General features: G+C 48.9%; 1 protein-coding gene and 1 long non-coding RNA gene across 7 annotated transcripts in view; one reads left to right on the plus strand and one right to left on the minus strand.

The window, feature by feature from the left end:
- Window positions 1-756: 756 nt before the first annotated feature.
- NRP2 (neuropilin 2) overlaps window positions 757-23,351 on the minus strand; it is an 88,124-nt gene continuing 65,529 nt past the window's right edge. Inside the window, exons 15-17 of one of the 6 annotated variants that reach the window (XM_065670128.1) lie at window positions 20,970-21,011; window positions 4,876-4,944; window positions 757-4,194 (exon numbers count right to left, since the gene is read on the minus strand). In XM_065670128.1, coding sequence (XP_065526200.1) covers window positions 3,941-4,194; window positions 4,876-4,944; window positions 20,970-21,011 — 365 coding nt within the window. In that variant the 3' untranslated portion in view covers window positions 757-3,940. Of the gene's footprint in view, window positions 4,246-4,875; window positions 4,945-12,374; window positions 15,291-20,969; window positions 21,012-23,351 lie in introns of those variants that run through there. The other 5 variants (XM_065670126.1, XM_065670129.1, XM_065670127.1 and 2 more) reach the window with 5 other exon arrangements.
- Window positions 9,945-12,521, plus strand: LOC136009825 (uncharacterized). The gene is made up of 3 exons (XR_010610671.1): window positions 9,945-10,098; window positions 10,286-10,459; window positions 11,284-12,521. It is a non-coding gene; the product is annotated as an uncharacterized LOC136009825 (long non-coding RNA).

The raw sequence follows: 23,351 nt of genomic DNA on the forward strand, positions 1-23,351 counted from the left end.
TGGCTTTGGGGTTTGCTGGGAGTCCTCACTGCCAGATGCTCTTATGACCCCCAGAGATGGGCTGAAGCAAAACCAGAGGGGACCACGTCATCCCGGTCACTGCCCTCCATCACAGGGCCGTGGGACCAGGACAGAGTTAAGCTGGCACCCAGCTCCTGCACTGCAATGAGGTGGCACCCAAGGGTGGCTGGAAAAAGTCAGAGGGGGCAGGCTGCTCCTTGCTTAGTACCTGTGTCAGCCCCTACATCACATGCAGTCATTGTTTTCCCCCCAAACCCTCATCCCCTTGGCTCGCCATTACTGAGCTCTGTGGTTGCACTGCCTTGACTGCACCTTCCTGCTCAGCACTGAGCTGTTTTAGTCCTAAATGATAGTTTTGTTAGCTAAAAAGAGCACTCCTCTCCGAGATCACCAGCAGCAGTGGTGCAGAGTGGCAGGAAGGGATTGGATTCACTTTTGGGTTTGCACTCAGGTGCTTCTCTTGGGACAGAGCAGCTTCCAGCAGGGCCTGGCTCTGGGAGGAGAGGCTGTGTCTGAGTGAGATGATGCATGTGTGCACAGGGGCTCTGTTAAAGCCCCGTGTCACCTCGGGGTCACCTGGAGCGGCAGGCAGTGCACAGCACAGAAGTGCAGTGGGGATGGCCCTGCACACCTCTAGCTGTGCCCCAGTTTCCCTGAGGTTTCTGGCTGCCCATAGCCCTCTCAGTTCAGTTTCCTTGTTGCTGCTCTTCCATAAATAAGAACCTCACTGGAACATAATCTCTACCATAATGTTTATTAAATAGTAATTTTAAAAGGTTTTTATACAAATCATATAAACACAGTTTGATTTTTTCTTTTTTTGTTGGTTTTTTTTTTGTTTGTTTTCTTTTGTTTTACACCGAAGAATCACAGTAAAAGCTCTTTTAAGTCCATTAAGTCCTGGCTCAGCCAGTGAACGGTCAAACACCTTGAACTGCAAACCTTGGAGACGTTCCATTTCTGCATATCATTCTTAATGCTTTAATTCCCATGCTCAGCCCCAGCACCTTCCCACAGAATGAAATCACCCGGCACTACAGCCCGCCCGTTAGCAACACGTCCTCACCATGGGAAGAGCGTGGAGGCAACAGCTCATTTCAGCGAAGGCATTAACACCAATTTTTTCTCTCTTTTCTGAATTTCACAGAGGGAATTGTGATCGGAAATCCTAATCTATTTGCAGAGGAGGATGCAATGAATCGAATGCACTGACGACTTTTCTTTCCCCTGTTGAAGTTACAATCAAACACAGTTTTCTGTAGAACAGTAAAGCACCCAGCAGAGGTAAGTGAGGTATCGGCTTTGCAGCATTATCGGCCTGCTTCTGCCCGGCAAGCGCATGCACGTGGGTCCTGCCCCGTCGGGAAGGGGCAAGCAGGACACACGGGGCAGGCGCTGCGCTGGGCCCAAGTTAGTGCCAAGATCAGCAGTACTCTCCTGCCCCAGATCAAGAGATATATTAACACGAGTCAGTCCCACGGAATAAGTCACATACACGATACATACAGAGAATTCACGTGCGTGTGCAAACACACTGTTTCTGAATATATGTATACATGAACTCTTTTCTCTGTACGCCTACTAGACACCATAACGTCACCTTTTTAATTTATATATTTTCACCTATTGTTTGCCTAAGTCAACTTTTCTACTGTATGGTCTTTTTCCATTCATCCTTCCCCTCTCCTGTGATTTGAAGGGGATAAAAATCATTCAGCAGCAGCAATCCAGCTTTGAAATGGTCTGGTACATTTCCTCTTACTGCCTGTTTCTTCTGTGTGGTAAAATAACACCCCTGTGGAATTTGTCCACGAAGAACGCCAAAAGAAATACGGTGATTGGAAAGGAGAATCTGAGATACATTTACTGCTGTTTCTGTGGGGCACACAGTGTGAATTAAAAAAGTGAAGGCCTTTGTGTCTGCCCGTCTCTGCACGTCTGTGTATGAACCGTGGATGTTTTGATGACACAGCTGCTGGTAGCAGCTTCCCCAGTAACCCAGGCATCTTTCGCACAGTGGAGAAGTCTTTCCCCCCACCCCGCCCAAACCCTTACTGTCAGATGGAGCTTTCCATGAAACACTAGATAAATGCTCCTATTCCCACCACACCGAGGAGCAGCTGTGGCACTGTCCGTGCTCATCTCCTCTACAGATGTTGCTCGTCTCCCCAAACACCTGGCCTCCTGCAGGATGTGTTTGCAGGCGCTGTGCCAGCTGAGCTTCACAGCACATCACACCTTTGGCGTTCTGTGGTTAGTGAGGGGAAAAAAACCCATCCCCAAACTATTTGCTAGGCAAAACATAAAATCAGGACACGTCAGGTATTTCCAAAGTGCTCTGGAAAAGCAAACACAACGTGCTGGGAAGCTTTCCTGCTTATATATGTGCAAGCTGATAGGGACAATCAATCTGTGCCAAACTGGAAAAGAGGGCATTGGTTTGGGGCCCAGCACTTGAATTCTTGTTTCCCCATTAAATTGTTTTCATAACACTCCTCTCCCACGGCAAAGTGGTAAGTGGAGAGGTATCAGCTGCCAGACGATGTAGCCAGACCACTTGAAAGCAGAAGGACCAGACTTCTCCCAGGCTCTACCCGGTAGAGAGTGGTGAAGAGTGTTTTGCCAGGGAAGGATGAAGGCCTCACTTGTTGTTTGATACAGCACTGATCATCAGATGGAGGAAAAATACTTCTTCTAAGGCACTTGTTCAAAGTAAAACAAAACACAGCTCATCATAAATAAAACTTTAGGTTTTTTGCTACTGATCGGGAACAGCGCACCTTTGCTCCGAAGGGATACGGCGGCAGCCGTTTGGTCCACTAGTGCCGACAGCGCCAGCTTGTGCTCCCCTGCTCCATAAAGAAGGGGAGCACTGTGAAAGAGAGAGGGCCAGTGAAGGGCGGGGTGGTGGCTGCCATGAGCAGGCTCCCAGGGACATGGGCACAGCTCCAGCCTCCTCTCCTGTTCATTTCCCCTCCCTGACACTTTGGAGAGGCCTCAGCACCGTGCCCCAAGTCAAACCAAGAGTGAAGCCCCCTTCCCGAAGCCATTGCCTGAGTGCCGGCAGCCTGACAGGCTTTACTTTTTGTTTGCTGCAACTTTTGCATTATAGCAAGAAGAAGAAGGGCAGGATCGAGAGGGGTGGGAGATTCAAAGAAAGGCCTTCCTGATGAAGGCCTCGGCTGTTGCAATCCAAGATCTGGATTTAATAAATGGCTCTTATTCACAAATCGCTTTAAGGCTCTTCAGCTTCTCTCAAAGAGGTGCTTCTACACGTAGGGTTTCCTTTCTATTTTATTATTTCTGAATGACTTTGGGAAGCACTGTTGCTACCGCTGACACTAAAGTCAGTATCACACCTTTCCACCCTACCGGGAGAAGGAAAGTTGAAGGTAACAACACGCTTCCATTTTCAGGACGGGAAACTGCAGCTTTCTGGACTTAGTGTGAAATGCACAAATCCCTACAGCCAAAACGGTATCTGGATGGGGTCTAAAATGGACAGGGTCTCCGTGTGTGTGTGTTACTTCTAAAGAAATCCCTCAGCCTTCTCAGCAACTCACCAGAGAAAGGAGGTGGAAAATAACAATCAACATTTAGTTTTCACATCCAAAAGGTAAACCAGTCTCCTTTGCCACATCCCAGCCACTCGGATCAGCGGAAAATGAAGATGAACCAATAAACAAGGGTCTTGGTCCCCCCTCACCCAGCACAGTCCAGGTTGCGGAAAAGCCCGCTCGGTCCTGGCGGAGCGTGACCCACCAGTGGGACCTGGCGGCAGGAGCAGCGCCTCCTCTCGCTCCTCCCGCACTCGTTCCCCATTATGGCATTCAGTTCCCATAGAAAACAGCAAATAAAGTACCCCCCTGCCAGCCCACCTCACCGGGCACAACGCTGAGGGTGATCCCCAGGGCACCCATCAGGCCTCCGAACAGCACTTCTGGTGGTTCATCTTGACCTTGTGCTTGATGCCATCGTACAGCTCGAAGTTGTAGTTCTCCAGCGTGGTGGAGCTCCGCGAGGACAGCCCGGCATACGAGCACGTGCAGTAGAGAAGCAGACCAGCGCAGATGGCCCCGAGGAGGACGCCGAGGGAGCTCATTGCTATGATGGTCACCAGGATGGGATCCAGGGTGTACAGCCAGCTTTTCTCTTTGTCCAGCTTTGGGGTTCCTGGAGAGTTAGTAGAGAACAGTGTGTCGTTCCTATCCGATCCAAAGTAATCTGCAGTGGAATGGGCACTTCTTATTATCCAGGGATCGCTTTTTCCCCCATCACCTTTATGCATTTCTCACTTGAGTTAGGATGGCTTTACAAGAACATAAGCCCTGCCATGGGTATATTTCCACAGGATTCACTAACCCAGGTCTAGAAGTAACATGAAGCACTGAACTACCAAGAAAGCGAGGTGCCCTAATTCCCTTTTACATCTCAGGCTATCTAAATAGCATGCTAGCATTTTACACCCACCGAAACTCTGGCCTTTCAAGTGCCATTGGGTTCAAAACTATGGAAACAATCTGTCACAGCACCCAGACTTAATTTTCTCCATTTACAAGTCAAAATGCCATGCAAGCAGCAATTAATGCTTGAAAGATCAGTTCCACTTGTCCTAACACAAATACAATATATTGACTTTTAAAGGTTGCTGGCTGGCTGTTGAAAAAGGAAAACAAGAAAAGAACCTAATGTCTTTGTCCAGACACTAAGTCACCACTTCAGTGTATTTTCTCAAGCATGTTCTAGCTTATAACTTCCACTAAAGCTGAAGTTTGTGAGTAATTAATTGTAGCATCTCATAGTGAAACACAGGTTTCCCCAGATAAATTGCCAGTGTGGCATTTGGGTACCAACCTGAATCATCGTTGTCTTCAAAGTCTTGCTCAGAGATCGGAAAGTCATCCTCCATTCTCGGGAAGTTTACTAGAACAACAAAATGGGAAGCACCATTTGTTTAAAGTGGATTTTTGGGGGCATTATTGTCACTGGTCACTGGACTGCAAGACCGGTCGGAAGAAAACAATAGTTAAACCACAGCAAGGCTCTTCCTCATGGAAGGAGGAAGAACTCTTCCCCTTTTTCCTTCAACTAAAGTCAATGAAGACTCTTTCAGACTTGAGAGAACAGCATCTTCCCACTACATCACATTTCATGACCACCAAATGAGCAGCTTTTAAGAAGAAACGAGAGTGAGTGAAAAGCAAAGAAACCAGATAACTTGAATAGCACTAAAATATTGTCATTGGTGCCTGCATAATGGCCATAATTCACTATTAACATGCTCATGGGTATTATCCTTACAACTCTGAATAGGATCTTAGTGCCTGTCATTACTTGCCACTAATGCTAGATCCATTTAGCACACTCTACTTTTCATCTTTTCCCATACATCTTACTGGACACAGAGCTTCAATGACCCACTTTCGCTTTGGGTACTCAAATTTATCTGAAATTTGAGTAATTTGAGGAAGTCATGTATCATCATTACATGTTTTAATGCAAAAGCTGGTTGAAATGGGGAGAGCAGCAAATGGGTGTCCATATCTAGGCATTTATGTTAACACTTCTCTGATCCGAATTCCTTTTAGTGGTGACATTTCTTTTTATTGTTCAGCACAGATCAAGCACTAGTGACCAAATGCATACGCCGTAATCCCAGAGCAGAAGTTATTTTCCTGTGCAGCCTTCCTAGCATTATCTCTATGTATAGTTACCATGGCTCTTTCTTCAGTTTTCCAAAAGAAAATGCCCTTTCATTTCTATCCGCTTAGATTTTTCAAAGCTCACAGTAGCTTGGGGTGCTCAACTGAGAAGGCACCTTGAAATGATCGGGAATGCAGAAAATGAGGGACTACTAGAAAGTGCTAGAAGTCACACTCTTGAAATAGTTATGGTTAAAAACCAAGGCTACTTCACAACTTGTGTGAAAATAGCAAGAAGTGTTTAAAGAGTTTGCTTATAAACAACAAAACCCAAAGAATGTAACTTGTGCCTAAAAAGCCACATGTGAAGAAATTATTCAAAACCCTATAAAAGAATAGTTGTGCATATTTTTGCAGAGATTTAGGACTTGAAAAGCCCTCCTGAATTGTCAAACCATGTATTTTTGCTATCCCAGGCAATGGTATGAGGCAATTCCCCACCAGCGACATTTCAAGATTCACTTCCAGAGCAGGGGGCTCTGCTGAATGCCATGCTGCCCCAGCACCACCTTATACCTGACTGCATAGATCCTCTGTGCTGGCACTAATGATACCTTCCCAAATACCCATTCCTTGGGTAGAGTTACCTTTTGCCTTCTGCACTCAAAGGATTAAGGGATTTCTTCGGATTCTCAAGTGAGCCTGGCAACAGGAACAACACTTGGCCCTCCTGAGGATGAGGTCTGTGTCTAGTGAGCCAGGTAATTCAGCTGGTAGGTTGTTGAAGAAACATAGGTGCACACCATTTTCTGCAAATCCTCACTTTAGCAGCGAGTTCACATGATTTCTCAACACTTCCAGAACTGACAGGCCCAGATGGCAACATCTTAGGGCTGGGAGAACTGCCTGAGGGCCCCTTGCAAACATTTAGAGCCGAACATGTGGAAAAATAACTTGCAAAGCAGTTCACACGCGGAGACGTCTGCTCTGCTAGTCCTCCATCAGAAGACAAGCAATGACATTTGCCAGCCGTGTCACCCACACAACTCTGTGGAAACTGCAGGTTGCTCAAACACAGGCGAAGGTCAAAACTGGACCATGGTTTGCCCAAGGAGCCCATGTGTGGGAAAAGACTGTTGAAGCCTTTTGCCTTTCCATATTGTAGCTCCTCTAAATTTTGTGTGAGAACAAGCTAGCAGTTTGGTGCTCTTTTATTTCCCAGGGTAGCCTTGAGGGAAAAGCCAGAAAAAACAAAGTATTGGTTAATCAACACTTTCAAAAGAACACCAGTTCTTCCAGCCTGAAAGGAAGGAACACTGGGAAAACTTGAAAAGAGAGAACATTTATACAAAAAGCCAAGCCCAAAATCTATTTACTTTTCTAGCAATTTTCTCAATTCCCCATGCTAACATGACTCCAAGTCTTGCTCAAAAGATATCTTGTTCCTCACCCATTCTCCTTCCTCCTCAGGCCTGTGGTAGGCTCTCATTCTACTGCTCTCTGCATGCCATTTCACTGCTATCAGATTGTCTGTTGTCACGCAGGGCTCTACCCCGGCTCTGGAAAAATAGGACTCAACGTTTCTTTTTCCATCCTTGGGTTTCTCAAGTCATTAACAAATCGGCCCTGGCTGTGTGGCTGTCTGTGGGAATTGAAGCTGGTGGTCTCATTGCAGTTCCTAGTGGAGATGATTTCCTCTCACAGAGACCAGCCTGCTATTTGTCATCAATTGCTCTCCTTTGTGACAAGTCCCAGCAATATCGTCACAAGTGGAGCAGGCTGTGGAAAGTGCCCCTTTGGAAAGTGGTCCCCAGAAAAGCCCCATGAGCTGCTGGGCACAATGGGAGAAACATGCTGTGCCCTGTGCTGTGGGGAGACGCTTCCTTAAAGGGCAGCTTTCAGGTGCAATTTTCTTTGCATTTTAAAATGAAAGAAATATAAAATACTAGAGAAGGGTAGGCAAGAAAATAAGGGGAAACTGTATTTAAACATGAGGAATGCTTTCTACTGAATGAAAAGCCTTTTTCAAAGCGTGTGTGCTGAATTATAGCTGTGAGCACCTAGCCAGTCATGCCCCAAAGATGATGTTAGCGATGACTTTGGAAATGGCCAGATGCTGAGAAAGGCTGTTATCTGTTGGATCTGAAAGCACTGCCAGCTAAAAGGCTAATTTATGGAACCTGAAAAAAAGAAAGATAAGATTCTAATCAAAGACAAGGAGCGACTTAAGTACCACGTTCATATGAACTCACATGGAGGGAGAGGAGAAAATTAGTATTTCCAGAGATTAAGGAACTCCAATGTACGTCTGGTTTAAAATAGCAGCAGGGGTGGGAGGGATAGGGTCAGGGAGGGGATTACTGGAAGGGGGTGACATGTAGCTTGATATGCCTTGCCAGGGCAGCAGGAGAGGCACAAGAGCACACAAGAGCACACAAGAGCAAGGTTCTCCCACCACAGACATACATGCACCTCTCGCAGGAAAGCTCTCCCAGATCTACCCAAGGCCCCTCAACTCTGCAAAGCTGAGGTCAGTCCATCATATGGACTGGTATGTACTTCCCACCACCACACACACTCAATGCAAGCCTGCTTGCAGGGGCTTACCGGCAATGCACACTGCCTCAGGCAGAGACCTTTGCAGCAAGCCAAGAGCTATTGTTTCGGAGAGGACATCCAGTCCCAACATAGATGCATTCCTCCAAGGCAAATGACCACCATCAAGAAAAAAATGCTGTTTTCTTCCCGGACTGACTTTGTCTGGTTTCAATCAGGGCACGGAGCACAGCATCCTGCCGGGTCACTCCATCACACGACAAAGCTCTGTTCGTCACCATGCATCACTCTACACAGAGGCATTTGCGGGTGGTGCCTCTCAGGCTCTTCATAGGTGAACAAAATGAGCCTCTCAACAGAAGGTGCCTTCCCCAAACGATACATTAAACTTGAAGCTATTTCCAGCCCTTTCTGTTGCCTGCCCACAGCCTCCCTGGCACACAGCAGAGAGCACTCTTGTCATCCTGCTCCCCTCTTCCCGCAGGCATCCACAGGCTCTGGGGAAAAAGGAGATGCACCAGGTGATGGTGGCTGGTGGGCTCTGCTACCTATTGTCTCTCACTCTCTAGTAATGACTGAGCTGTGCATCCTGGTACAACAGAGGGGTAGCTGGCTGCCCTCTGGTCCTTTCCACAGTAGGGAAACAACCACATGCTGCTCGCTTCCCTGAAAACAGCAAGCGTCCTCCTACGTGTTCACCCCTCTCTCCTGCAGCTACAACATCCATCTTGGCTGGTGCTATCCTGCCCAGCTAGGGAAACACTGGAGGTGTACAGCTGCTGCCCTGCCAAATAGCACCGAGGAAGGGCTGAAACATTACACACAACTAAGTGCAGGAAAAGGGGGTCAGAAATTACCGCTCCCCGGCGCTGGCAGCCAGAGCTCCAGCTCTGCGCTCATGCTCGCTTTTCTCCCTTTGCTCATTCCCAGCCCTTTTCTCTCGGCAGCAATAGTGTGACTCCAACTCACATCACTTTGTTTTGACACAGCGGAGCAGCCGCTGTGGCCTCGCCTTGACTCCGCTCTGTTTGGCGGTGGCAGCAGCGCCGCGCTGCTCCTTCGGCTGGGAGCCCAGGGGGCTGTGGGAGCAACACTTCCCACCCTCCGTGAGCAGGGAAGTGCTTCTCAAAGCAGCAGCACAGGCACCAGGCAGAAACACTCCCTCTGAATCCCCCACCGCTCTATTTCCAGCCCCAAATCAGCCTCACTTCTCCCTTCCGCACTCCTCCAGAAACACAGAACGACTTTAGTTTACAAAAGGGCTAAATCCCTGCCAAATCTCAAATTAAAACAGTGCTTTGGCTACAGCTGAGCAGTAAAGAAAGCAAACAAGCAGCTTCTCACTGGCCTCTGCAGCACAGGAACCCCCAGACTTTATCCTCAGATTGCCTTGGGGCTGCTTCAGCAGCAGTGCATGGTTCACATTGCGGAGCAATCATCAAACCAAGGGGCATTGAGGAATCTCTTGTGTTCCTTGGGTTCCATGTGCAGAGAGGATAGGGAGGCATGGCTTGCCAGGTGAAGACCCCACTGAAAGCTCTCGGAGACGTGAAGCCAGGCTGGGTGTGGAGGCAAACACAAGCAGGCAGCTATTCCCAGCCCCAGCACTGCCCTCCAATGCGTGGCACCCTGCCCTCGCTGCATGCATGGCAGATGGCCAAGGCAGCTGCCCAAACTCGGGACCCTGCCAAACCCTCCCTCCAGCATCACATCCTCTGTTGCAGCCCAAACCTTTCCCTGGCATGTCCTGCTTTTGCATGTCTCCTCAGCACCGGCACCCGGCCAGGGGGAGAGTGGTGGCAGCATGTGTGCATCGGGCATTACAGGAGCATTATACAGCACGGCTTTCCTCTTCCCTTCTTGGTGCTGGACTATCCAGGTAAGGAACCATCATTTGGGTTTGGTGCTCCGCGCTGGAGCTCACCAGTCCCAGCTCCTCGGCGCAAGGGCAGCACTGCCAGTCCACTACTACCGCACAAGGGCTGGAAGCCGGGGGAGAAGCTGGCAGCTCTGCAGCATCCTGATACGTTTATCACCCTCCCTGTTGTTGCTGTTTGTTTTTACAGCAGCAATGGCTAACGACACTATTCCTCAAACTGGCAGTCACGCCTGCAATCGCTGCTAAGAGCCGCCAAAGCCACTGATGGAGGAGCTGTGGCAGAAAGCCAACAGGCTGTCCAAGCTTGCCTCGGGGCCCTCGCCTGGTGTCTGTGCGCCTCACTCTGCTGCTCTGACATGGGGTAAGATGGGGCCAGCCCTGATAAAGGTTTTCACAGGGTTTCTAGAGGGGCAAAAATCCCAGCACAGCCCCATGCACAGCCTGGTTTCTACCTCATTCCCTTCCATTCACCAGCAGGGGCATTTCAGCCCTGCTCAGGAAAAGCCAACGTTGCCCTTTCAGCGTGGGGACAAGCAGCTCAGGGTTCCCTGTGCCAAGTGTCCCGGCAGGAGGCTGACCCAGCTGGGCGAATGAGCACTCCTGAGCCATCATCCATCTCGGGCATGCAGACATTGCCCAGGCAAGGCACAGCACAGCCCTTCCTGTGGCACCCTTTGCTTTGCCAGGTCATCGCTCCCTCTGTCACACCCTTGTTAGCCACCAGCTTTATGCCACCACTTACAGAGTGCCCTTGGGTCCTCAACCACAGCCACACAGAGTCACTTTCCCTACAACACGGCAGCAACTGCAGAAATGAAACGACACCATCACCCCACATACTGCCAGCGGACTCATGCCTGCACCCTTCCCGTGACATGCAGGAGACAGCAGGCTTCCACCCCTAATGACACGCTGAGATACGGAGCCCCTACTGCTACCCCGTTTACCCCTTCTTCTTTTAAAATAGACTCTTAAATGCCTGACATTACCTGCAGCAGAGGTTGCATCAAAATCACACCAAGTTGTATTTTTCTCAAACAAAGTGTGCTCATTTTAGCTGCCTTCTTCCCTACGATGAGCAGCAGCCTGAGCAGCACCCAACTCCCCGGTCAATCTGGCTGTGGCACACATAAGGAATAATTAAACCCCAAATGATTCCTCCCTTTTTGTCTGTTTACTTCACAGAATTTTTTTCCTCCTTGTTGGGAAGCCATCAGCCAGTCTCTCCCTCCCTGCTTTTCGCATGTGCATATTTGTTTTGAGTTTTGCTTGGACAGTCACTGAAGTGTACGAAATGCAAATTACAAGTGTATGGGCTTTGCCGTACAATTAGACGGGGGGGAAAAAAAAGCTAAAGAAAAGATATCATGGTTCCTCAGCTCCATTTGTGTTTGAACACCCACAGCGAGGGATCACATCTGAATTATTTTTTGTTGATGGCCTGAATTCCTAGTAAAGCCAGGAAGTTTCACTGCAAAGCTGAGCTGCATGCCAGAGTAAAGAGTATGATAGAAGGCAAATAAATGCAGAAGGGAAAGAAAACCTCTCAAATCGGCAGCAAGATATCTTTCACATGAAATGCGATGCTGCTGACTCCTCCGAAGGGGCGAAAGGCACACCTAGAGAAGATGGGAAGATGCTGCAGCAGAGATCCCTGTCACAAGCTGGGAGGACACGGATGGAGGGAAGGCAGGAGACACACACACTTGGAGCTGCCGCTCTTGGGCTGCTCCCACACAGCTCCCCTATGCAGCCCGACATGCAGAGGCCCAACAAGGGAGAGGAATGCATTGCCATTTTCATTATTCATTTTGGTAATGGCTTACCCGGTGTTCATTTTGCTTATGGATGGAGCGCACGGTTCGGCTGAGCTGGCAGCCAAGCCGGCCCCCAGGGCCCTGGGAAGTCGGATGTCCTGTCTCCAGGGGCCCGGCTGGAGAAATTCTGCATAATCACAGTGAGCCATTTAGCACTTAAGAAACGCTACTGAAATCCCCAGACAACCCCAGTGTCAGTCCAGCCGCCCAAAACTCCCACTACGGGCTGGTACAAATGTAATGGATCTAAAAGCCGCTGCTAATGGCCTGATCCTGAGTGCGGCAAGGCAGGGTGCGCACACAGGAGCTGCGCCTGCATGCAGCAGGAACAGGAGCTTCAGTTCGCTAAAGCAAACAGCCCTGATGCTCCAAAAGAAAACATGGAGTTTTGAAGCACCGCTTTGCTTCAACCGACAGCGTTCTCAGCACAGAAAGAAGAAGGAAGAAAACCCCCAGATATTTGTATAAAAATATCATCATTTTATTACATTCCACACAATACATCTTCAAAGAGTTTCAAATTTCCACAAGATACTTTTCACACACAGGCAACTGGGCAACGCTGGGGATGTCAGGGCTCGAGGAGCAGGGGAGAACTGGGAATAAAAATCAGGAAGTGACCTTCTGTTTTGTCTTTGGTGATTTTGGTTTGAAAGACAGGGTGCCACATTCTCCTCCCTGACACGCCGATGAGCACTTGCTACGCCCACGGGGGTGAACCTGGTTGAAGCGAGGGGATTGTCTGACCTAGGGAGATTGAACTGACTGGAAACGTGATCCTATCATCTGCTGACATGGCCTGGGCTGATCTGAAAATGCAGCAAGCACATGCCACTATTTCACATCTGTTTTAAGCTGGAGCTCGCTGAGGGGGAGTGGATGGCTGGGATTTTACATCACCAGCCATATGCACTGCAACATCAGTGCTGCATAATGAGAAGGCTTCCGGAGAAAGCATTCTGGCCCTGGAAGCCCCTCTCTAGGGGCTGCCTCTCTACGCAGCACTACCTGCAAGGTGACAGGAGCTCACCCGGGTCCCTTCCATCGCTGCTGGGACAGGGACATCCCTGCAACCCTTGAAAACCTCATGAGAGTCAGACCTTGGTGGGATGCTGCTCTGAGCACCCACCACCCCTAAAGTGCTCACCATGCCAAATCACCCCAGGCTTTTCTGCACTCCCTGCATGCTTTAGACCCTTGCTGCTGCAGCTGAGGGGGTCCTACTGAACTCTGTTGAGTAAACAGCATCTGAGCTAAAATAGGCTGCATGAATAAAGGCAGGGAGGGAGAGGAGACTGACACCCCATCAACAGAGATCCCCTGGGCAGAGGGCTCCACTGCAACAGGGGCCCATATCACGCATGCACAGCACCATTTGTGTTTCCACTTTTTCCCCAGACCAAAAGGAAGCTCAAGACTGCAGGGAAGTTAACAGAGCTGCTCGTCTCAATTCATTCTATGCAATATTCATGGGCAAAGGATGGGCAGGGAGCACTAGCAAGTTTAGGAGGGAGGAGGGAATCTGATCACTCAGCACAAATGAACACAAACCTTGCTCACTAGAGGTACTTTTCTCGCCTGCAAACAGATTAGAGTTAAGGATTCAAACCACTTTTGCATCTCATCATTCAGTAATTTATATAAGGCATTTCCACTATAATATGCTGGGCCATTCAACAGTCAGAGGCATGTTAGAGGCTCCATCTCACCTCCCTGGTTAAAGCAGTAGCAATACCTGGACCCCTCAAGGCGCGCCTGCTAGGCTTGGCTTGCTAGATGCTACTGATGCTTTAAGAAGCAGAACATTAGCAAACACAAAACTAACTGACATTCTAGAAAGTCAACTGGCAATTTTTGTGATTCAGCAGCTATGAATTGGGCAGAGTTAAAAAACCAAACCTAAGACCCAGAAAGGGGAACTATCCTTGTCCTAGAAGAGAGACAAGGAGGAGCCCTCTCCCCTTTTCCCGTGTAAAAGCAAAACCATCAGCACCCAGAGCAAGGATACCTATAAAATAAATAAACCTTCAATTCTCAAGAAACTACAGTATTCAGCATCCACCTTAGACCTCCTGAAGTCTATGTGTTACCCTAAGGCTGGCTTTAACAGATACAAACAAAACATTCATTATGAGCTTCTCTGATATAAGGCAACTTTAAATAGATTTACTTGCAGGTGAGGGAGGGAAGATTTCCCCCCCCACACACACTTCCAAACAATGGCTGTGTTATCATGTTGGCTGCAGAAAGAATAAGATGGAGAGATCTTACTTTTTGGATGTCTATGAATCTCTCTGGATTCTTCTAGCCATTTGAGGTGGACATTCCTACTGTCCAGCCTGGCCTCTTCTTCTCATTTTGCACCCGAGACATTAACACTATCAAACAAGAAACCCAGCCAAAGCTAGATAAGGCAACAAAAAAGCATTGCTCTTTCCCAAGTAAACAAATCAGGGTATTTACCATAAACATGACCCAGACCTTCCAGAGGGGAGGTGGGAAGGGGGGAGAAAGGGAAAACAAAACAAACAAATATTCCCTGTGCAAGTAGAAGCAACAACAAGCAAATTAAAAAGGGGCTGTTTCTAAATATACATTCAGTCAGTCAGACACGCACAATCCCATGCACACTCGCATACACAGATTTAGCACTCTCGCGCACGAGCCGCACACACAAGCTTCCAGGCTCTCCATCAAGTTCCCTTGCAGGTTGCCTACTGGGAGGAGGGAAAAAACCCCAAACCAAACAAGCCTATGGACCAAAAAACACTCCCCAAACAAACAAACACAACGAAACAAAAAACCCCACCCGACACCCCGAGACTCCTCGAAAAGTAATCGAAAGGGAGCATTCACTTCTGAAGTGAAGGGGCGTTGTGTCTCTTCTGGCGATCCAAGATGCAGCATTAGTTTAGAGTTTGTAAAAGATTCAGGGAGGGCTGGGGGGGGACAGAGAAGGGACGGAGATGTCTAAGAGTTCACACGTATGCTAGGTAGGAAAAAAGTGCAAAACTGAGGCAACGTATTTGAAGTCTTAGTTTCTGTCTGTCTGTCTGGTTTGTGTTTTGTTTGTTCGCTCGTTCCTGTTCGGCTCTCAGCAGCGCGAGCTGGGGTCTTGCTCTAGTTTTATGGTTAGGGTGGGCTCCACGGCCACAGGGGCCCCGTTGGCATAGTGGGAGGTTTTGTAGGTGATGGAGTGATCGCTCTTCTTGGCCGCATAGCGGAACCGGTGGTAGTGGAGCACAAGGGCCAGCGCGACGGAGACCAGCACCACAACAGCACCTCCGGCGGCAATAACGTAATACCAGTAGGCTGGGATGGGCTGCACTGACACCGTGTCCACTGTGGGCTCGGTCCCTGGCAGGAGGGTTGCCCCTGGGGAGGAGACACAGAACAGGGTTGCTAGGTGGGAGGCATGCAGACGCACAAACAGAAACACACATGCTTTCAAGAGTACAGCACGGAGTAACACGAGGTGCCAGGGCTGCCTCCGGATACGCGGTGTGCACCTGGCGGGGAGCACAGCCTGGCATTCACCGAGCCCACATATTCAAGGGGCCTGCTTCTTCCCTCTTAATTCATCAGGCTGCCTGGATTTCAATACATATTCCATATGCACATTATTATTACTGTTATTTCTGGCATCAGCAAATGTTTTCTTCCCCCCCCCTTTTTTTTTTGCCATCTCCAGATCAGCCGCCTGGCTTTGCCTCCACATGGCAGATGTTGTCAAGCAGTGACAAAACACATCACTTTCCTAACTGGAAGAAGAGCGTAATCTCAGATGGGCAAGGAAGTTACCACAGGAGACTGGGAAAGAAATTACAGGGAGAAACAGTTGCTGTTCTAAAAGAAAAGACAGAGAAGAAGATCTCTGTCTGAAAGTGCTCTGCACACAGACCTGCTCTCACTAGGTGCCCATTCACAGACTTAGAGATTTCCTTATTACTTTTTAAAGCAAGAAAGAACGGTTGCAATTATTTACACAGCACAGACTGGAAATTCAACCCAGTGCTCACAGCAGAAGCTCATGCTCTCTGCAGCTTAAGCAAGCCAGGACTATGAATTCATGCTGATAAAGCAAACACACCCTAGGAGGGCTGGAAAAATACCTGCCTCCCTTGAACCCAAGGGCAGGCAGTGCCCAGGCTCAGCCCAGCAATGGCTAACCCTTCCTGCTCCTGCAGCTGCAGTGTGTTTTGCAGGGCAGGGCTGCAAGGCACTGCTCTCCCTTCCTAGGTCATCCCGGAACAGCTGCGCGCACATCTGGTGATCAGCCGCCACAGGACCTTGCTGCCAGCCTGCACTCATGTGCCTTGGCCGGCACCGAGCATCGGTGTCTGTGCTGACACGCACGGCCCAAGACCAGCACTGTGCTGCTCTTCCCACACACACTGCTCCCACCTCCCCAGCTCCGCCTGTGTAAGTAACCCCAGAGAGATGCACTTCTGCACCACATTTATTCACTGGCTGCTTCAAGGGGTCCGAAGTCCCCAGGGAAGCTCTCAAAGGGTTTTCTCTGGTGCTGGACAGATTGACCCCCTACTCTGCTTGTCTTTTCCTCTTGCCCCTGGCATGCTGTGGGGGGCATAGCCTGTAGGTGCTGGAAAGCAGAATTTTGGGGCTCCTGCAGTTTGGTGTCACCATATTGTTGAGCTCTGCTCTAGCCAACTCCAGCTTGGTTTCCTCAGCAGGCTCGGAGGATGCCAAGGAGGAAAAGCAGAACAGTGCAGGATGTGTGCACTTTGCTAGCAGCAAGGGCATCTCACAGCACAGTTTCTGCCCTCCCCTACAAACACGGCCCTGCCAGCAGAGCCACTGACTTGGGATGGAGACAGCTTTTCTGCTGCTGGTGGCACAGAGGATGGGGGAAAATGCAATTACTTTCCTCCTCTCCCCATCCCCCAAAACCTGAGCACAGGGAGTAAAACCAAGCATGAATACTGCACCCAGATATATAGCTACAAAAGAAAAAACACTCAAAACCAAGAAAAAACCTCACACAGCCAAGCCAAATCCTGCTTTTACAGAGCAGCAGGCTGGGAACCACCCACATATTTGTCATTGTACGCAAGGAATTCGGATGTCTTAGGAGAAGCCTACCTGCCAGATACACCACCCTCACCCCATCTGACCCCAGCTATCCCTCACAGCCAGGAATGGGGCTGGCCCTGTTGTTCCTGCCCCCCCCCCCCCCCCCCCCCCCAGTGCCTAAGAAAGGGGGATACAGGGTGGGTTGTACGTTGGGGGTGGGAAAAGCAGGTAGCAGGCAGCCCTGTGCCCTCCTCCTCTATCTCCACCAACCACCCTGATGTGGGGGAACAGAAGCAGCACATTCCTACAGAGGGGTGTCAGTGTGGGACACCCTTTGGGGGCTGCCATCAGCCCCCACCAGGGTGAGCATCTCTGATAACCTGCTGCTGTCTCCAGCACAGATCCCCCTGGCCAAGCCGCCCCACACCCATACACAGCCCGCCGCCAACCCCGACGGATCAGCAACGCCTCGCCCGCTCCTGACAGTGCTGGGCCACGGGGCTGACCCCCAGGAAGAGCACAGGGCTGCTCACTGTGCAGAGGCCACTCATGTTTACGCTCAGTGACAGTCGCTGCTTACATAGCGCCTCGGTCCATTGAGAGATTTACAGGCAAACAGCCGCTCACACCACTGATATGCACTGGCCCCGCTGGTAGAAACTGGGGTGGGGAGAGGGAGGGCAGGTGTCAGGGATGCCGACAGCTCTGGAGCCTGTAGGAGAACAGCACTCCCATCTGAAGAATAGAGGGGAGGAAGGTTTTCGTAGCTTTCTAATGGCTGTACATTACCCAGTGCAGGGCAGGGAGTAAAAAGAGTGGGTCTGTCAATAGAGGAACACACACCACAGTGCTGAGCCTGCGCTCCTTGCCCCTTCCCTGCACACCTCTGCCTGCCTGGGGATGGAGGGAGGCAGCACGATGTGCCCCAGATGATCCCACTCATGGGAGGGACCCCTGAGGGATCTCGAGGCAGTTGCAGATTCAGGGCAACCTCTGCTTGGCTCTGACCTACTCCAGATGTCCCTGTGCAGCAGCCGGGGCTGCAAGCATGAGGGGAAGTGCAGAGCCTCTCCTTGGCCCCTGTTTCCGCACTTCACGGCCCTGCTGAGGAGATAGCAGAAGTCTGGAGAGTTCATTTAGCAACTGAAGTCATTAAGGAATCACACTCAGTTGTCTCTGAGCCCTAACGAAGCCAATTCCCAACACTAATGATTGTTCTTCCTTACACTGTCAGCCACTAAATATAGCTGCCCATCCACTCAGCACACAGTGCTGATGTTATCTGCTCTGTTTTTACTGGCTCTGCTGCTCTCTGGAAGTTTTCTCTTGTATCAGTGGAAAAGTTCCCTGCTCGGGGAGATGGAGAAAAAAATCCATCTTTGTAACTTAATAATTTTTCCACTCCCCTTTGCCTTCCGCCACACACACACACACACTTGCCCTTCCTCGTTTATTCACTAGGACTCTTGTCTCAATAAAGAAATGCCTCCTGCTGTTGCTGTCGAGTTTGTGGGTGCTTTGTGTATGCGTGGCTTGGGAGACTGCTCAGTGGAAACCTTATTTAATCCCTAAAGGGTGGACAATTGCATCCACGCGCCCTGCTGCACTTACGCCTCCAGCCTGGCCAGGTACAGCCCCCTCTTCTTCCTAACAGGGGAGATTCCACAGGAGCCAGTTTTAGAGCTGTGCAGCAGCAGAAATAAAAACCCAAAAGGAGAAAGAGCAAAAATCCTCTGGGGAAGAAAAAAGGAGAAAATCCTTTCCAGAGAGCCTCCCAGAGGGCTGCCTGCCTTGCTCTGCCATTGCTCGTATTCCTCTCTGAAATCACTGACATTAACTGCTGTGGACAAGCGACACAGCTGGAATTTTCACAGATGGCACAGATGAAAGCAAGTATTACACTCCTCTAATCTGAATGCCACAAAACCAGTGTCAACCTCAACCCCTTAGCTGCTGCCTGTCATTTCTCCAGGAAGATATCCCTGTCTTGATTTCGGGATACTCAGTGTGGGACCATCCCAAAGGCAAATTCTCCCCAGTTTGTCTCCATGCTTTTTGGAATACATCTCTGATTTTTAACCGGGTATTTAGCTAACTCCTTGCTTCCAGCCACTTGTTACACCTTTTCTTTAAGGGTGAGATGCATCAACTCTCAAATGCAGCACAGTTTAAGCACACTTGACTGGTCTTGTAAGATCCCAACCCACTAGGCTGAAAGATATTCCACCCACACGATTCTCCTCTTATTTGCCTTGTGATCCTGGAGCCTGGTAGGTGCGTATTTTCAGCTTTGCTCCCAAGCCAGGGGAAGAAGTGTTTGCTATTATTTTTAATGGCATCTTACTTTCTCAGCTTATCATGTAGCTGCAGGAGTAGGGGCCACAGAACATCTCCATATTTCTTGCAGTCTTTCCAGTTCACCCAGTGCTAGGATTTTGTTAGCAATGGGCGAGAGCCCACTGGCACAAGCTGGTGAGCTCCAAAGTGAAGGGAAGGCGTGCCTGCAACAGCATCTGGCTGTGGTGCTCAGGGACCTTGCTGTGCTAGGCACAGCAAACACTGTCCCTACCAAGCCAGTGGGCCCTGAGGCACGCTGAATAGGATGTAGAAATGGGAGGCATACAGGCAGCAGGGCATGGGGTGAAGAGAAAAAGAAATGACATGAGTTAGCAAGACTCTGGGACAGACCCAGGGGAGGGTTCAAACTGAAGACAACACACATTACAAGCCCCAAAAGACAAGGATGATGTCTGCAAAACAGCCACCAGACCAGACCCAGGAGAACATAGAGTGATGGTGTAAGTAAGGAACGGTCATGAAGCTTTGTCAGCTCAGACTATTGCAGCAGCTTTTCAGTAACACCACAAGCCTGTGTTGCAGATAAATAAGCAGCCTACAAACCCAAATTCCTAGTTGTTACAGTATGGGTACGACTGTAAAATACAGTGTTACACCCTGCGGATGTCCCTCCTGTTGGTAATGCTCCAGAGCCTGCCTCACACGCCACGGACAGAGTCGTACACATGACTCCAGTCTCAGTGCCTACTTTTCTTTCACTAGCACAGCTCTCAGTGCACATACCCACCAGAGACAGCTTTGCCCCACACAGAAATGCATCTGTTTCTAGGGAAGAGCCCAGCCCTATCTTACAGCAGAGTAGGGGATGGGAAGAGTACAACTGAGTATGAAGTTAAGGGGAGCCCTAAGTTTGCTCTTCATCACAATACACCCCCCAGACACACTCCTGAAAAGGAGGGCAGGAAAAGAAAATCCAAAATCAAAACACACGGAAAAAACCCTCAAACAGACTGAACTGATCTTCCCTGCAAAAGCAGACAGCTTTTCCCACCCCACAGCAAGACAAACAGCATCCCCGCTGACTGCTCACAGAGGCAGTTTTTCCGAGTTCCTCACCTTTTCTCTTACTCTGTAGGTTTGATCAGACAAATGCCGGTTTCTATCCTCCAGGCTAGTATTAAGCTATTAAATGCACCATTTCACCTTGTTTTCCTTTTATTGACTGTCACCTTCAGATATCCTCGTGGCAGTTTGCTCTCCCACTTCTACCTCCCAAGCACACCATCTCCAACCTCCTTCGCCAGCAGCTCAAACACCACCACTGCCAGAGCATCTATAAACTAGAAAACAACCTCCCCCAAATGAATGTAAGTCATCACCACCTCATTTCACTTTTAATTGGTTACTGGTTTACTTGTTTAAGTCTCCACAGCCTTCCCATTACGAGCTCAGCTGCTCTTTAGGAGGCCAGGTACCTCATAATGATGGGCTTCCTAATGCTATTGAGCCCCAAGACAGTGTGACTTGTGTTTGCCTGCTCCCTGTTACCTAGCAGGAGTCAGAGGGTGCCACCTCCTGCTGCTGTGGCGGAGGAAGTTTAGCACACACTTGCTATTTCAATGCTCAGAACATTTGCTGTTTGTACAAGCACACACATTGCTTTTCTTCGATGTAAAAGCCCATGCCAGCAGAAAGAAACCACCAAGAGAAGTGCAGTTTTACCTGGAAAGTAGAAGTTCTCACCTGGGAAAGCTGTGATGGGTTCTGCAAAGGAAAAACCAAAACCTAGTATCAGAGAGGGGGATATTAAAAGGACACAGTTCATGTCTCTCAATTTGCAGTGGCCAAGCAGAGCAGGCATGTGGCTGTGCCCCACAGAAGCCACTTGCTGGGAACAGAGCGTGTGCTAGCCAACCTCACCAGGACAGGGAGAAACCCACTCTCAGACATGTAATAAGCTTCGACTCAGACTTCAGAGGAAAACATGTCTGAGGTTGAGGGTAATTTGTATTCAGCTGGCTGCCCTGAGTCATCCAAAGGCAAAGCCCCACCAGCGCAGTGATGAAACCCTGAAACCCCCTAAATTTCCAAGAGCAGTTTTGCTTCTGGCTCGACTTTGGCCTTGTTATTCACATGGGAACTGTGTTACTGTTACATCGATGCCATGCTCCTCTCTATCTCACAGCAACAAGAAACAAAGGCAAGCAATTTTTTTTTCTTCTTTCTTTGAAGAAGTAATCTATTACAAATTACTGGATCTGAAAAGCAATAATTGGCACTTATTACTGATTACTTTCTTGCAGAAGTAATAGATTTCTGATTATTTTTAGATTACTTCTGCATTATGTCCGTGAGTCACAGAAGGAGACTCTGGCTCTACTGAGTGCTATGAAATCATCACTCAGGTTCAGAATGTGAATGACACATTTGTCAAAGGAAAAAACTATTGTGACTTATTAGTGTTCTTTCACACTAAAAAGGAATCAGATTACTTCCCAGGATTAGATCTGAAGTGCTGGAGTCAGATATTCTCATGGCTCTGAGAGAGAGGGAGTAGCACTGTATCTCCGCGTTTCATTATTATTTTGGTTACATTGGAAATGACCCATGAGTTATATTAAAGTTTGCAGTGGGAGCTCTTTGTTAGAAATGATGTGAAACAAACTACCCTTATGGGTTTTAAGATTCCCATTCAACTTTCTGGAACGGGACAAATAATTTTGCTCAGCAGTTTGGTGTTATTTTTAGGGCTGGCGATGCTTGAAACTTTAAAATTTACTAATGCTTTTGTTTTGAAATGTTAAGCTTTCGGTTCATGAGGCCCAAGATACAGAAACACTGGAGCTAGGTGAACTGCTGAGCTCAAAAGAAGTTAGATAGGAAATGTTATTAGTGTTAATCACCAGTCTTGCTTCTCTTTAATGCCATAGAAGGCAAGGGATTAAAACACCACCGTCAAATCTTAAATACAGGGAATTTGACATATGGAGTATTAGCTCCTTTGGCAGATGGGAGACCAACAGAGTTCAAAGCATCAAAGAATCTGAGACTGACAGCGCACAAGAGCATCTCTGGGGCAGTCCTGGCCCTCTGTTCTATTATTAATGCTGGTTCCTGCACCATCTTCACCATCACCTGCCTTCACAGGGTGGCAAGAGATACGACCAGTCCTTGCCAGGCACAATTTGCCTTGCACCTCCTCGCCTGAGATACAACCCTTGGAAGAGAGCGTCAGTCCCTCTTGGGTTAGGAGGCATTGGGATCCTCCCCTCCCTTGGTGGGGGAGAGGAGCTTCACTGAATGGGGCCTTTCAAAGCCCAATGGGGAGAGAGACTCTGCTCTACCTGACTTTGCACTGACTTCAGGAGGGGTCAGACATTTTGTGGGTGTTTAACAGTGAAACTTGCCTCACCTAGGTCACGCAGAAATGCAGCTACTGTGGGCAGCTCTCAGCACAGAGCCCACTAACGGAATACTGCTGGTCCCATGCTCAACTGGGATGGCTCTAAATCCACATCCAAACTAGATGGTCATGAGAGCCATCAGAAGTGCAGGCATGGATACGCCAGTTAGGGGAACAGCGTAGATCAACGGCTCCACCAGCAAACTGCTAAAACACACTTTTTTTGCCTTTTACTTTTTTTTTTTTTGATATTTTAAAGTCCTCTCTGCCTTTCACATTGAATGAATCCACCTGGCTTTTGGCCTGGTTTGGGAATGGTGAATTCTAGGACAAAAATTTCCTTTGTTATGCTGTTAACACTGCTGTAAAACCCCTCTGCTATTTTCTTTCTTATTAGAGAATACTCCTTTTGAACTCATTGCCCCCTCTAAGCATGTAATACTGACTGACAGCTGGTTTCCTTTGTCCAGCACTTTCCTTTTAAATTTGGTGTATGTCCTTATCACGCAGAATAGTCCTCGGTAACCTCAGCTGCTCTTCCAGCTTTGCGTGCACAGACATGTGCTTCCTGCCTCTCGCACCAACAGCCCCCATCCTGCAGAGACGGAGTCCCCCTCATTTCCTTCATGAGCAAGCAAAGTCCCAGTTGAGATCCAGAACTCCTAGTACCACAAGCAGGGGAGAGGTGGCCCATGGAGCCT

This window comes from Lathamus discolor, chromosome 3 (assembly GCF_037157495.1).
Source record: "Lathamus discolor isolate bLatDis1 chromosome 3, bLatDis1.hap1, whole genome shotgun sequence".
Lineage (NCBI taxonomy): Eukaryota > Metazoa > Chordata > Aves > Psittaciformes > Psittacidae > Lathamus > Lathamus discolor.